This window comes from Eubalaena glacialis, chromosome 1, assembly GCF_028564815.1.
Source record: "Eubalaena glacialis isolate mEubGla1 chromosome 1, mEubGla1.1.hap2.+ XY, whole genome shotgun sequence".
Lineage (NCBI taxonomy): Eukaryota > Metazoa > Chordata > Mammalia > Artiodactyla > Balaenidae > Eubalaena > Eubalaena glacialis.
The window spans coordinates 165,907,582-165,923,318 of record NC_083716.1 but is presented as its reverse complement, the minus strand read 5'-3'; the positions used below and the strand labels follow the sequence as shown (position 1 = coordinate 165,923,318).

The window sequence follows — 15,737 nt, the reverse complement described above, 5'->3', positions numbered from 1 at the left end:
TGACATATAGTAAATCCTATATGAAAGTTCGTAAAAAAAAATAAAAACAAACAAATGAAAAGCATTAGGATATGCCTCTCCAAAATATGTCTCTTTGGCATAAGGATTATTTTGAGCTAATTATTTTTGAGAAACTGCAGACACTGGAGAAGCTCAGAAAATAGAAAGTTATCTTTTGTAAGGGAAATTGGCACTTATAAAGGAGATCTCCCTTTGTAAGGGTGTCTCTCTCTCTCTCTGTACCAGGAAGAGAAGGATGACTCTAAAGCATAACAGAATCTTGTCAATGGAGAAGGCAGCCACTTAAATCTGCATAACATACCATACCCTTGTTTACTGTGCTTTTCCTGGAAACTTTTAACTGGCCTCCTCTGTTCCACCCCCCAGCACACACCTTTCTCTTTTGTCTTTAGCTGGAGATGATATTTACGGGAGTGGCTTAGGCCATCTTAGGGAGTTACTAGGTTTCCCTGGGTCTCTCCCATGTATACATGAGGCATATTTGTTAAATTAATTAGACAAGGAGGCCATTGGACTAATGTGGCTCTAGTGCCTGGTGGCCTACATAAGCAAACCAAAATAAAAGCCTATATATTCCTCACGCTTACAAAATCAAAATGCTAAGGACAACCAATCACAAACAGCCAACTAGGTGTTAAGCTGTAGTCAATCAATAATTTCCTTACTTTGCTTCTGCCTTTTCTCTATAAAAGTCTCCCCATTTCCTGTCCCATATAGGGCTCCTAGCCACTTCCGGTTTAACATTACCTAGTTAGAATCGACTTTTGCTCAAAAAAACCTCTTAAAATTTTTAATATGCCTCAATTTACCTTTTAACAGCATATCAATAAACATCTGTTCCCTTTTTTCTTGTTAATCTATCTTTTATTACAGGGATCTCAGACAAGAACTCAGAAGAAGGTAGAGGGAAAGTTAATTTTCCTCCTGTGCAGAAACAAACAAACAAACAAACAAATAATCAGTGTGTTGGATAGAGAAGAGTCAGTGATGACAAGGGAGAGAATTCTAGGATCATGGAGATATCTTCCAAGTATATGGGGAAAGGGGATGAGACCAGAGTGCCTTGTATTTGTCGTGCCTGATATAGACCCTAATGCATTCAGCCCTAGACACAGTTTTAAAGGTGATAAATGTACAATTACTCTCAAACCTCTATTCTTCTTCCCTTTAGAAAAGATCTTAAATGTATTCTCTAGGGAGTAACATTTATTCATTTATTCAACAGTAATTTTTTTTTCTCTATCCAGTACCTACTTATTTCAAGGCAGATGCTACATGCTGGGGACACATGTAAGTAAGTTAACCATGGTCCCCGCCCAGATAAGGCTTAGATTCTAGTTGGTGAGAGACATTATGCACATAATTGTGCAATTACTTATTTAATCACAACTGTGAAGAGCACTCTGAAGGACAAAGATAATGTGTAACAGGAGTCCCATCCTAATCCTGTGGGTCAGGGAAAGTGTCTTTAAAGAAATGGTATTTCAGAGGAGCTGGTTAGGCCAGGGGTTTGGCCTTGAGGAAGAGAAGGGCGTTCCAAGCTGAGGGAGCAGCATGGGCAAAGGTTCTGGAATCATTTTGCACTGGATGAGATTCAACAAAGAAAAAGAATTAATGTCTTACTTTAAGAAGGAAGGAATGGTAGGTGGCAGATGTTTTATACAATCACCTGTTTCCCCCAAAGGCAGACAGTGTTGGTGCCTTATAATTTTACCAGCACCATGAAACAACAGTAGGGAATATTGAAAATAATTCTGATTGGAGGAAGGGAAGATTTCATGGAGGCAATTATACTAGGGTTTTACAGGATGGGTTGAGCTACAATAGACATGAATAAACTAGAGGATAAGAAGCTATAGACCAAATAAATCACTGAAATGTAAAATTTTTGGTATTAGCAAGACGGCAGAATTTATGCTTGTATTTTCTTAGATCTACTTCTCTGGGCTCCCAAAAGCATACCATGGAATCTCCTGCCAGATCCACTTACAATAAAGTTGTCCTGTTTACAAGTTTTTGATAAGCTGTTTTTATTCTTTAAAAAATAAGAAACGAAGCCATTGTCTTTTACAAAATAGCTGAGGTTGTACTTGAACAAAATCTGTTTGGAAATGTTAAGCTGGTTACACAGAACTAATATGCCTCAAGGTGGTCATTCTCTCTGGATTAAAGCTGTGGAACAATTGTGGCTCCTGTTACAAGGAAAATGACAAAGGGCCATTATGAAAAGGGACAAAAATCTCTGTTCCCAGAGGGGGACTGACAAGCTGAAAGTCCCCCTGTACATGCCAACACAAAAGGCTGATTGCCTCGGATTGTTTGTTTATGTAAATCAAAAGGCTGCCATTAATTCTGCAAGTGGGACTGCTGAGCAACAAAGAAGGTGGTGATTGGCCAGATTCTTGCTCATGGGTTGGTGGCAAATCTGACAAATTCTGTTACTTTTGTGCTATGCTCTATCTGCATACCTTCAGGAAAAGAAGCTTGTTATTATGCACTAAAGGAAATCATTTGTGTCCTTAGAGTAAGAGCTGGATTTGAAGGCAAGAGAACTTATCAAGGATCTTCCCCAAAGCTCTCTCCAAGTCGGACTCAACTGTACATCATGACAGACGTTCCAGTGACATTCAGTCAGGTTGAGTGTAATGGGGATACACCCCCTGAAAACGGTCAGCAAAAAATCACTAAAATCACAGAAGAAGCCAGTGATATGGATGGCACCCCACCATACTGCAGGGTAGAATCTAGTCTTAAAGATGAACCCACGGAAGGAAATCAGGAGAAAAGTGCAAAATTACAAGAGAACATACTGCTGAACTCGTCCATGGATGAGAAGATTCTAAAAGGTAAAGCATTTTCCTTTTCTATAATTTGCTTGATTTGATTTGTAAACTCACTCAGGAATCTTTGGATGAACTGTTATGACATGAATAAGCTGCACATCCTCCCACCCTTGCCCCTGCCCAAATGCAGTCCCTTATCCTACGGGGGCTGCAGATCATAAGGACTAGATATCTGCCCTGGGTCAAATCCAGGCTCACTTATTTGAGAGCTCTGTGACCCTAGGCAACTTTCTTGGCTTCCTGAAGCCTTGGTTTTCTCATTAGAAGAAGGCAGAATAATAGTTCTGATATTTGCACAGTTGTTGTGAAAATTACTGTCGGTTAAATGTTAACTACTGTTATTTATTATTATATGGACAGCACCATTATTATTCAGTCAGAATGAATTCATAAATTCAACTTCTCTTTCTAAATCTACCTGAAATTGTCTGAATTCATGGTACAACTTATATAGACATTAAAGGAGAGGTTATCGTTATGCTTATAAATAAAAGGAATCAGTGAGGAAATGAGTTTGAAGAGTGAAATAGTTATTTTTAGTGACCACAAAAATCAAAGACATCTACCTTGTTAGAGTCTTAATTGGTAATTTATTTATCTTAGACTACTTAAATGTTAAAATATTAATCTTGTGGGGTTTTTTCCTCCCAGAAAAACCAGAAGAGAATCTCTATATTGTTCATAAGGCTATCACAGATCTTTCTCTCCAAGAAACAAGCGTTGATGAAATGACATTCAGAGAAGGTAAGAGGAACTTCCATTTTGTACACAGAAATTGTTTGATGGAATGTGGAAGACAGTTTTTGTATGGGATGTTACGTGAGTGTGGTATTGAAAAAGCAATCCAGGTAATGCTTTCAAAAACTCAAAGCTGCTATAGGCAGATAAGGGAGTCTGGATTTATCTGTGGGTTCCACCTTAGAAAGCATTACACACTCTTCAAGACTGAGACCGCATGGATCGGTATAACTGATTGGCACGCTTCGACCTGATGATATGATATCTGCGTCTTAATAAGTTAGTCTACTAAATAAACCTTTCCTTTTGATTAAGTGTCTTCAAATCTGTGTCAGGCGCCTTGCAAGATGTAAACGTTTCAAAAATGGGTTTATCTTAAAAGTTTACCATTGGCATACTGTTTAAAATAATCTTATAAATTTATTTGATCTATAGGAAAATTCTAGGCCTCTGATGTAAGCACAAAATGGTTACCTAATTCTTGTCAAAGAAACCTTCCAGGTGATGAAGTTAATTTTAATTGTGTTCTTTCAGAAAAATGGGAGAATAAAAAGAACATTGATTTTTGAATGACTATATTATTTTTCAAATAAACTCAAGAGTCTAAGAGACACAAAATCTTTTAGACTTCTAAGGAGACACCTACATTCAAACAATTTCAAAATAAAGTGGAAGATAAAAATCTATCAATTAATCATTCATATCCTCTCTTGCAGCCATAAACATCTTATCTCAAAATTGAAGTCAGCTTGGTAGACCTCAGTGATTTAGCTTGGTTAGGACCTTAACAAGTAAAACATTGAAGAGATTATTGGTTGAAATATTAGAACATCACACAAAATAGTAGATGCCTAGGAGGACAAGGTTGTTGGCAGTTTCCTGGGTTTGTCCCCTTTGCCTGGACACCTCTCAGACTGTCTGCTGAGCTACATATGGTGGTCCACTGTGTAGTCACTCAGAGAAGAATGTAGTAAGCAACAGTCATTGTCAAGCTCTTACATTATCACAGATAATTTATAAGACCTAGACCCCATGAAATGGACTAAATAACCTCTCACCGTAACCCTTCTACTGCCAATGAGCAAGCAAATTCTGAGAGGCAGGGATCTCAACCTTTCAACTAGAGCCCCTTTCAAATTTCTCATCAGAAAATCACTGGAGGCAATAGTTTTCTATGATCTTTCATTTCCTTTAAATAAAGAATAAAAGCAGTCTGGATTTTTAAAGTGGATGGTCTCAGGGTGAAAATTTCCCTGCATGAATCCTTTTGTGTTCAGTGGAACATGTTCTTCCTGTAGGGTTAGAAGGACACATTTGGGTGTCTTTTATTTTCACAATGGCAAACAGCTATAAAGTCCCCAAAGAGAATACTCCTGAGTTGAAAAATAGGAAGATGTTAAAAATACTTAGGAAGAATTATAATTTAAAGTCAAGAAGTAATTTCATGCATGACAACTCCATGCCCAAGTCACGAATACGGGCAAAAAGATCAGTTTCTTTGGTTCTTATGGAAAAGAAGAAAACAAAACAAAGCTTAAAATTATAGCAAACATTCTAACACATATTTATTTATGATGTAAAGAACACTGACTGGATGCCAGTGGCCTGATAGGAGCTGTGCACAGCTAATGAGGAGTGATGAACCACCTCCAATTCTATCTCTTTGTGTAAGTTTACAATCTGATTCCTATAGTTGGGAAAACAAAACGAAAAGAGAATGAAAAACCTCTGATGGAAATGGACTTGTCAACATCTTTCAGTGAAAATAGGAAATTGTGGAGGAGGAGGGCAAAGAGGAACAGTGCCTCTCGCTTTATATAAAGACTGTTATGCTGTTGAAAGGGAATAGTGAACACAACCGTGAGTCATGTGCACTGCAGCCTGAAGCTTCCCACAGAAGTCCTTCAGGGCTGAAAGCTCTGAGAACAACCTCTACTCTCTTATTACTAATTCATTTTCTCATGCTCAATAAATATTATTGAGGATATGCTGTTAGGATGTGTTTGAAAAGTGAAATTTGCAATGAATTAAATGACCCTCTTAAAAGTCACTGCATGGTACCAAACAACTTAAGTTAATTAGCTGTCGGTTAAGGACATGTCTAAAATAATAGGCTAACCTAACACTATGTAGATATGACCTCAACGTGATTTTTAAATCTTGACTCACTAGAAATCAGTGGCAGATCTTAGGCTATATAGTGTGTCCTTTGGTGGACTTGATGCCTCCATTAGCCCAGCACGTGACTCTTGGCCATCTGTGGTTCCCTGCTCCTCCTCCGTACCCGGTACTTTAGGACATGAGAGCTCTGAGAAGCATGGTGGTAAACACTGAATTTGCTACTCTGAGTGTGACCAGTCACTGGCAGTCATTATTTCATTATTTTTACTGTTGGAAGAAAGCCTTTTTTCTAATTTTCCTTGAGGAGTGTGTGTGTGTGTGTGTGTGTGTGTGTGTGTAGGAGCTAGGTCCAAATATTTTTTAATATATTCACATATCCACTCATGACAGGCTAGACAGGATTTTTAAAAGGGTGTCTCAGGGAATACCAGTATCACTAGATACAGTAGTCCACAACAAAAATGTTCCATAGTCAAATGAGGTTGGGTTGCTGGATGCTAATATTCATTAGTATTTTAAAGGCTTGGATAAATTCTGAAGAGGCTTACTTAATTGTGTTTAATGCAGTGTTTTCCAAGCTAATTTGATGGTGTAGCCTGTTTTATTGTGTAAAACATATTAATAACCCACAAAACAATATCCCATAAAATGTTTGGTGGAAAACGATTGTCCAGAAATATAATCTGGAGAATCTGTGGTGTTTTGAAATCTCTACACATATCAATTACCAATTGATTTTGCTACAGGACATCAGTGGGAGAAGATTCCTTCGAGCAGCAGTAACCAAGAACTAAGTAGACAAAAGGAAAGGATTGCTCAACAACCTTTAGGAGAGAGAGAAGATGAGGATCTGAAGAACAAAACTCAACATCAGGCAATGGAAATTGAATGGTTAGGATTTCGGAAACCTAGCCAAGTTGATGTGTTACATTCTAAGCAAGAGGTTTGGGATGAAGAAATTAATAATGATGATGATGATGATTGCAAAGATGATGAAGATGAAGTTCGAGTGATAGAATTTAAGAAAAAAAATGAAGAAGGTTCTCAGTTAAAAGAGGAAGGCGATGCAAGTGAGGACTCCCCACTGAGCAGCCCCAGTTCCCAACCTGTCACACCTGATGAGCAGTCAACCTTCGGGAAGAAGGGTGATATTTCCAGAAATGCTTATTCAAGATACAATACAATATCCTATCGGAAAATCAGAAAGGGGAACACCAAGCAAAGAATTGATGAATTCGAGTCTATGATGCATTTATAAACTAACTGGAACTGAGAAGCTCTCATGCGCCCTAAAGCAAAAGCTAATTCTATTTTCCTGAGATGCATCTTTGTATGCCTTGAGTCATCCCCTATAAAGAAGTGGAAGCTTAATCTCTGTTTCACTGTAGAATAATGTGGAAATAACCCTAGGCAAAACTCAGTCCAGTAACCTCAAATCAAAAAGCTTTAGATTCATTCTTGGATATTTGCTTTTTAAATCCTCACTAATATAGCCTGTGTGCTAAGCACTAAACAGTTTGACTTTAAAAGTAGCAATGCTGGGAAATGTAGTCATCAAATGAAAGAGGACTATTTGAAATGAAATTATTTCTTTTGGTGTCTTTCTTCCTGTACACTGAGGGTGATAGAAAGTCTGGTATCAAATCTCTCTTTCTTTAAAACGTGGTTTTATAGACTCTGGCAATAAACTTTCCAAAATACTTTGCCTTTCCTATTATCTTCAGACTTTAAGTTGTTTTTCTTGGCATCTACAGAGTGAAATTCTGTATAGGCTGCCTTCCTAGGTGTTACCATTCACTGAATTTTCTCACTAGAGGGGCTGAGCAATTGTCAGTCAGGAAAATTCTGTTTACTAAATGTTGGCTTTATGTTCTCAAGATGAATTAAATCCATTGTGAGATGGCCACAGGGAGGGGCTGGAAGATTGGTGGGCAATTGACTAAAGAGTTATATCAGATAGATTATTTCTGAGACTGAAAATAAAATCTTGTCTAGCACAGTTAATGTCATTAAACATGAAAATGACAGCTTTAGCACAATTTTAAGAAAATACCCCTCTCTATTACTACACTTTCTCCTATTAAGAGTATCTCAGAATAATTTTCTTTCCTTAGAAACCTGAGACAACTCTAGTCATAACTGTACTAGTTACTATGAAAATGGAAATAATTATCTTAGAATATTTTCAAAGTAGAGTGTGAGCATGTATTTTTAGTGAGAAAGCTCTGATGGTTGTTGGGAATATATAATTTACTGGACCTCAGCCCAAATCAAGATGCTTAAAATTGTGCTTGTGAAGCTTCACTCAAACCAATGTGTCAAATAATGTATTGAATATTTATGAAAAGGGAGAGTCTATATTTATATTCTTAGATAGTTCCATAATTTTTCATTTCATGCTTCTATATATATTACCCTGAGCTTTCTGTCACCACAGATAAAGACATTTCTTTTGGCCCTAGAAATAAAAAGACAATTCCTTATTGTCTGAATGTAATACAGTCTTCATTGTACTATTCAACCCTTTGTTTATTTATTTTTCATTTTGTGAAAAACCCTGGGTTAGCCCTTCTCAGATTATTGCTTATTTATGTGTAACAAATCCGACACATTCTAAAGGCACTTTCTTTAATTCTTTATTATCATATAATATGTTTCCATGGTATCATATACTATTATTTAGTGTTTATGAGACTCAATTTTGAATTTTTCCTTTTATTCTTTCAAACAGATACTTCACAACCTGACCATATAAAAGTCTGTCACGCTTAATCTATAGAATCTATGCATTTCATTCTCGACAATGCAAGTTCTCGGAATAAAGACAGGGAAATCAGTCTTCTATTGACAAATTTAGGTAGAAGATTGATGCACTAGGACAATTACCTGTTCATTTAAAGCCTCTAAATCTTTTCACTTGGGCAAGCTATTTTCTTTTTGGATTACTGGTGACCCCTACTATTTTCTACTTAACTTCAAAGCACAGTATTATGTTATCCATCATGGAACAGGACCATATTCTTAACCTACCATCAACAGAGCCTGTATTTTGAATTATTCCAGCAGAGGCAGCCAATTCCTGTGGAACTTGAGTGAGGTGGGAGGTCTGTGGTCATTTGATGTGGCCAAGCAACTAGCTCTAATCGGGCTCCAAAATATAGTAACCCTGGCCCTTTTAGTTTTGTGCTCTTACCAGATGATTAACCAACTATGAAAGATTTTATCAACAAGACTATTTCAGGGTATGTTCAGTGAGTAAATGCTTAATGCTCATGAATGAGGCAATGTAGTTGCAGAAGAGCACTGAAACTATTATTTGGCATTAGTGCCCATTGCCCTATTCTGCCATCTTACACTAAGGCCACAGAGCTTAGTGACTGTAAGTATAATGGTGATGGGTGGCTGTTTGATTCTTGTAACCTAAGAAAGACAAGGGTCTGGTTCAAATCTCATGGGGGATACTTAACATATTTGAAAAGCATATGGGACACATTAAGAACACAAATTGGTAACTACACATGAAGGTTTACTGCTTTTGTGCTTCAAGGTTCAGGAATGGAAGAAGGACTCTGGTACCTGGTAGGAGGGAGAATTGGCTTATTGTGAGAATGCTGATATTTCTTACATGACTTTTTATTTTCCTTAGATGCTGGGTGAACAGGAAGTAATAACAGCTCTATTTCTCTGTCAATATAAAACTTAACCCTTCATATAACGCTACCTTTGAAGACACAGAATATATCAGACTCTATCTATCTACCTATTAACAGTTTAAATAAAGAACTGTGTTTGACTTGCTCTCAATAAAAGTTTGTGTCCTTGTTTTTGGTGCCTAGATTTTATTTTTTTTATCTGCCTTTTTTTTTTTTTTTTAAGAGCAGACCAACTTCAAGTCTTTTTTAATTTTATTTTATTTTTTTAATTTATTTATGGCTGTGCTGGGTCTTCATCCCTGTGCGAGGGCCTTCTCTAGTTGCGGCAAGTGGGGGCCACTCTTCATCGCGGTGCGCGGGCCTCTCACTATCGCGGCCTCTCTTGTTGCGGAGCACAGGCTCCAGACGTGCAGGCTCAGTAATTGTGGCTCACGGGCCCAGTTGCTCCGCGGCATGTGGGATCTTCCCAGACCAGGGCTCGAACCCATGTCCCCTGCATTGGCAGGCAGATTCTCAACCGCTGCGCCACCAGGGAAGCCCCTTATCTGCCTTTTAAAATTTAAAAGAACCCTTGCATATTAGCAGCTATTGAGACCATCAATAAATACCATTTCAGAAATCAACACCTCATTTTAATTCATTCGCATTATTTATTTCAAAAAGGTGTTAAAATGCTTGTATATGAAATTGTAAAAAGAATTTCTGATGGATAGATATGTAATGTTCATGGGACATTTCTATTATTTTTACAGGAACTGAACTATTGTTTTAGATACATCTTAATTCCAACAACTTGAAAAAAATATATATCTTTGTAGTCATTAAGGTAATACATTGCTGTAAACTATGCTGACACTTTTATAGTAATTGTTTCTACATATTTACATGGTGGAGTACTTCTGGCACACTTTCAAATGGAGAACAGACATTTGAGTTTTTCAAAATGATAGGAAAAACATTTAAAATAAGTAATAATAGAGAATTATGGAAAAAGATGAAACACCAGCGTATCATGAAGAAATATGTCTGGCCATATGAGAAAGGCACTACTTCTTTTAAGGCCTAAACTTTCACTCCTCTATAAAAACAAGAGGGCTATAAAAAGTAATGTCAAAAGTTACAGCAAACATTTGTCCATATTAAAGTATCGGACAGTAACATAATAAATATGAATACCAAAACGTGTACACAGCTCATGAAGAACACAAGGTGAGTAGAACATACAATTGACATAAACACAATGACACGGGTAGTAATGAGCAGTGGAAATCACCCAGATACGTGGCAAACTACAAAATCAAAGCGTTTTGTAATTAACTGCTAGCTTGGATGAGTTTTGGTTATGAGTTTGGAAAGTAATTAAATTTTTACTTAGAAACTTAAAATTACATATTTGATTTCTTCTTTATAATAAATTTGGTTGGTCAGAGGCAGAAAAACTGGGTAACTAAAAATGTTCAAATTTATTCCAAATTCCTTTCTACTCCATAGTTTCAATCTAGTTTTTCCACTAACAAATATTTTTAGGTAATCAATAACAAATTCACAAATTTAACCTTTGCCTTCTCTTGTTTTTATGCCCAGCTCTTATAGCTAATATGTATAAAACTAGCAACATTTGGGCAGTTGTTTGAAGGAGAAGAATTAACGCATGTGCATAAACCTAAACTGAATAACAAGCATCCTGATAATTTAGAGTTTGGTTACTCCTTTCAGGTCTGGAAAAAAATACCCAGAGTGAAAGTCTGTGTGAGATACTTTTGTCCAGAAGGCCAGATGCAGATGAAGCTATGCACTTAAGAGAGACTTAAAAATATCCCAAAACAGTTCTTAATTTTTCTTTGTCAGTTAAAACTCTTGGTTTTACTTTCTCTCAGTTCAAAGCATAAAATATAGAAACATACCTATAGCCATATATATATGTTTTCATTTCAACAGCTAATATAAAGACTTTGTATAGATATTTATAACCAATATCCTTGAACTGGGAAAACCTATCAGTCAATAACAAAATAGAAAATCCCAGTTTTCAAAGAAATTATTTGTTACTTATTTGATGGCAACTGTTGTCATTAGAAACTCAGCATATTAGAAGTTGCTCTATTTACTGGAAAATGAGATTTTTGTGTTTTTGCAAAGCAAAGATTCACGTGAACTTGAAAAGAGACCCTAACTGTAGTGATAACTATTAGTTGACCCATTAGGTTGAAAACAGAGGCATTAAATCTTAGTGCGATGGTATTTTTTTCCTTTCTTTTAGGCACGGACACCACCAACACCTGAAATTCCATCCATTAAACCTCATCAGGAGTAGATAATACTTTACATGGCTTATTCAAACCTGACCATGGAATGGCTATTTGCCAGAAATAAATATTTTTGTACATTAACTGTGGTTAGTGTTCCTTTTCTCATTTCAAGGCATCTTGGCTTGTAGCAATTGTTGAGTAAACTTATGCAAAGGTTGTTGTAAAAGCATTATGGTGACAATCTACACAGTGAAATGAAAGCTACACGACTTGGTTTTTGTCTTAAATTAAAGGACTCCAATTTTTCACTTTCTACTTCTGTTCAAATTGAGCAATTTGTCAGCTTTGATTACTGGTTGGGGGAACAAAGAGTTGGTAATATCATTCACAGAGAAGCAATCTCTCTATGTCCACTTCTCCCTCTCATACTTGTTCTAGGAAATGGAAAGGAATATGTCCTGCATGAAGTCAAGGAGATAGACCACTGCGAAGTGTATGAGGATAACTACCCTTAAGCCTACACTTCAGTTGTTTAACAGAGAGGGGCGCAGCCTCTATTTCCTGTCTGTACAACATGCAAGAGAGAGACCAAAGAGGTGTGACTCTATACCAAGGGATTTTAACTGAGCCCACCTGAGTTGTCTGTCCTACTTACAGAAGAAATAGAAAGAGGAGGAGAAGGAAGAAGAGGAAGAGGAGGAGAAGAAGAAGAAGAAGAGGAGGAAGAAGAGAAGAATCAAAGAATCACAGCAGCATGGTTTAGTGAAAGAGGCTCACCTTTTTTTTTTCTTTTTTTTTTTTTTTGAGCCCAATAGAATGGAATCTGGGTTTTAACTCTTACTAGTGGGATGACTTTAGACAATCCCTCTCAGCCATCCTCGTCTGCATAATGAGGAGAATGAAACTCCCCTCACTGAGTTGCGCACAATAGTGAGATGGGGCACAAACAGTGCCTAGCACGTAGTAGGTACTCAAAGGTACTTAGTCCCACTTCTTTTCTCTTTACTCCTTGTAATTTCCTTGTTTTTATCCAAGCTCTTGGGGCTTTCTTTTGAGACAGAATTTCTTTTCTGTGTTTGAATGTGAAAGTTAAAGATGTTACAACACATAAAGATGGTACTATCTGGTGCACCTCAACTCCATTCTCTTGCATGAGAGACCCTTGAAAAGCATTCTAAGCCATTCATGAAATGAAGGTTGACTGGAAAAATTGAATTCCTATACACTATAACTAGTATCTTTGCTCCTCTACAGTTCCTAAGGCAATTCTAGAGGCAAGGTGTTAATATCTAAGAAAGTATTTCCAAATTAGAGTTCAAAGCTAATGATACATTGTGATCATGGCACATGGTGGTTTTTGCCCTTGTGAATGACAGTTGATTAAATGTTGGCAAGAAGAATTGAGCAAATTTGACGCTGGTGATAAAACACAGTTGTATCAACAACAGCTGTGTAATCCTTCAAGAGAGTAGGGTAGAATCTCTGGGTAACTGTTGAAAACAAGAAAAGAACTGTGCAAGCTGGAAGGCTCAGAAGCACTCAGATGGTTTGGTAAATTAGTTTTTGATCAAATAAGTCCTGTAAAATATTATCAACTATGTTTGTGTTCAAGGTAACAAGATGCAGAGACATTTTTTTAAGAAAAGGCAATAACTTAAGCTAATCCAGGGAAAACTCTGAAGTCCCCAAGAACAGAGCCCCCTATTGAAGAACTTGGGGCTAATTAAGACCCTAATGTGTCCCAGCCAAGGGTTTATCTTTAGAAGTACCAGAAGACCTAGAGGCATTTATACTTTTATAAAGGTCTTCTGAAAACAAAAATTAGAGGGCAATGTTTAAAAGAATGTTGGTAGTAGATTTCACAATTAGTCAATACTCTTACAGTTAGGTCCATAAGATTCCTAACTACTGCTTAGTTCCTTGCTTCTAAGAGTAGTTGAGCAAAAACATGGTAAAAGCGGTTTTAAAAATTCTACCCAAGAACAAATATGCGATGTATGAAAACAGTTCTTTGTTATATTGACAACATGGATCCAAATATAGCTTCACATAATAAGTATGTCAAGGTAAAGCCAGGAAGAGCATACATTGAACAGACCACAGAAGGTTTTTTTGAGCAAAAACATTCAAATTTCTTCAGCTGGTATACCCAAAGGTAAGTGTATCCAAAACATAATTCATCTTTTTGTGAACAGAGTTGACATTGTTGGTGGAAACTCTTTTTGAATAAAAAGAGATTCTTTACACTGGCAGAAAACCTTTCAACATTTTTCATTTACACAAAGCATTGCATGAGGCATCCAGCATATTTAGTTTGGTCAGCAACTCAGTTAGTCCTTTGGCAACTGACTTGTGTTTTATCCCTCCCATGGCTCTGTTTTGAAAATAATTGTCTCATTTTCTAGTCATTTTCTTATCTCATCTGCAATGTCAATTATTTATATAAAACATCTTAAATATGTTGCAAATATGTAAAACTATTTCCCCTTCCAACTCTTAGTTATTGCTTTGCTTTTGCATAATTAATTGGGAGTTAAAATTTAAACAGGAAATCAGAACTAAAGATGCCCAGTTTTACCATCAGCTCAACAGCACAGGTTTGTTTGTTTGTTTTTTTATTTTAATATTAACAAGAATATAGCATGATTGACCTCCAGAGACCCAACCCTAACAAAAAAATTTATGTATGTCTTTCTTAAGAATGTTGTGGAGGAGATTTGGTTAGGCTAGTGGCCCTGTCTCTGGAGATCCAAATTCTAATCCTGATTCTCTCACTAACTGGCCTGGGATTTTTGGACAGGCCAGTTTCCTTACCAAAATGAATGCAAAGGATATTAGGATTTCTAAGGTATCTTCCGGTATGCCTAAGTATTGTCATACCTAAGATTATGTGCTCAATTTGGATCAAAGAAATATTGGAATTTTCCCCAAATTTATCAGTGTTATCTTTAGGTCCACATCTAGGACTTTGCTCTTTTCTCCCCCCCATAGAGGTGCCAGATCCCCTTCCGTTTTTGGACAAGTCTTGGACAATTTTTTCTTAACTCTCTTCCTAACTGTTTTTAACTCATTCTCTTCCCCTTTCTTTATGTTTCTCTCACTTTATTTCTACCTTGAAATCTTGTAGAGCCCATTTTTAGCATTCTTCATCCCTGTGAATGCTGCTGAATCTAAAGTAGTATTTTCACATAAAAGGACTTTAATATTTTTCCATGCTCTATTTCTGCTTTATTCATTTCAACTCCTCTTATTTGGTCCTACATTAGAGTAGGTTCAATGATTAAATGTATTTTTGATTACTGCGGTGTGCTGTGACCCAGCCTCTATTTCTTTGCATTTTTTTCTTTCTTTTTTAATATCCACATGAGTCTAGAAGTTACTAGTATGGCCATTTTCTAAAGTGCAATTTAAAAGCACAGAATGAATGGAAACAACATCCATGTCTAGAATTGAATAAGCATTTGACTTCCTCACTTAAAGTTTTTCCACTGACTCAGATTGGGAAAAACATTATGCAGTCATCTAGATCAAAACCCTGCCATCAAGGAGTATTATATCAATACTATTTCAAACTGTTAGGTAAACATGCATGTAGTTGGGAGGGATTTCACCAAGGTGAAAGCTGTGTGTTTCTGAGGTCTTTTAGCCTAGGAACTCAAGTAATTTTCTTTCTTTCTTTTATTTTCTTTGATGAAAAAATAGCAAATAAAGGATCAGGTTCTCACTGATTATACCTACTTGTGAACCAAAAGAGCTGGTTATGATCAAACTCAGCCTTCATGAGTATCATTGTGCTTCTCCAAGTACTTCCGTCTTCTTTTTCCAGTTACCTGTTAGATGGCACGTGGAAACTTGAAGGCTTTGTTCCAGCACAGGGTGGAAAGCAGGCAATTCAAAAGCCCATCTAGTGCTGAAGAAGGACTCCAGTCTAATGTTGGACTGTTTCCCTGAGTTAACTTTTGGTATCTCAAATATTGTGATCTTTAAAAAATCTTCCATTCAAATGTTATTAATTTTGAAAATTTTGAACTAGCATGGAGAAATAGTCACCAAGTTCATTGTCATAGTCACAGTGGCTAATAGATTTACTAGATAAAGACATCAGTTCCTCC

At 36.7% G+C, this 15,737-nt stretch overlaps 1 protein-coding gene across 2 annotated transcripts; it reads left to right on the top strand.

The window, feature by feature from the left end:
• Window positions 1-2,602: 2,602 nt before the first annotated feature.
• ERMN (ermin) lies at window positions 2,603-6,981 on the top strand. 2 transcript variants are annotated; one of them, XM_061200386.1, is made up of 3 exons: window positions 2,603-2,867; window positions 3,516-3,608; window positions 6,470-6,981. In XM_061200386.1, exons 1-3 carry the CDS (start codon window positions 2,627-2,629, stop codon window positions 6,979-6,981), a joined length of 846 nt encoding a protein of 281 aa, XP_061056369.1. In that variant the 5' UTR covers window positions 2,603-2,626. The 2 variants fall into 2 exon arrangements, with proteins under 2 accessions (XP_061056369.1, XP_061056360.1); XM_061200377.1 differs by having other exon boundaries at window positions 2,627-2,867; window positions 3,576-3,608.
• Window positions 6,982-15,737: the final 8,756 nt, after the last annotated feature.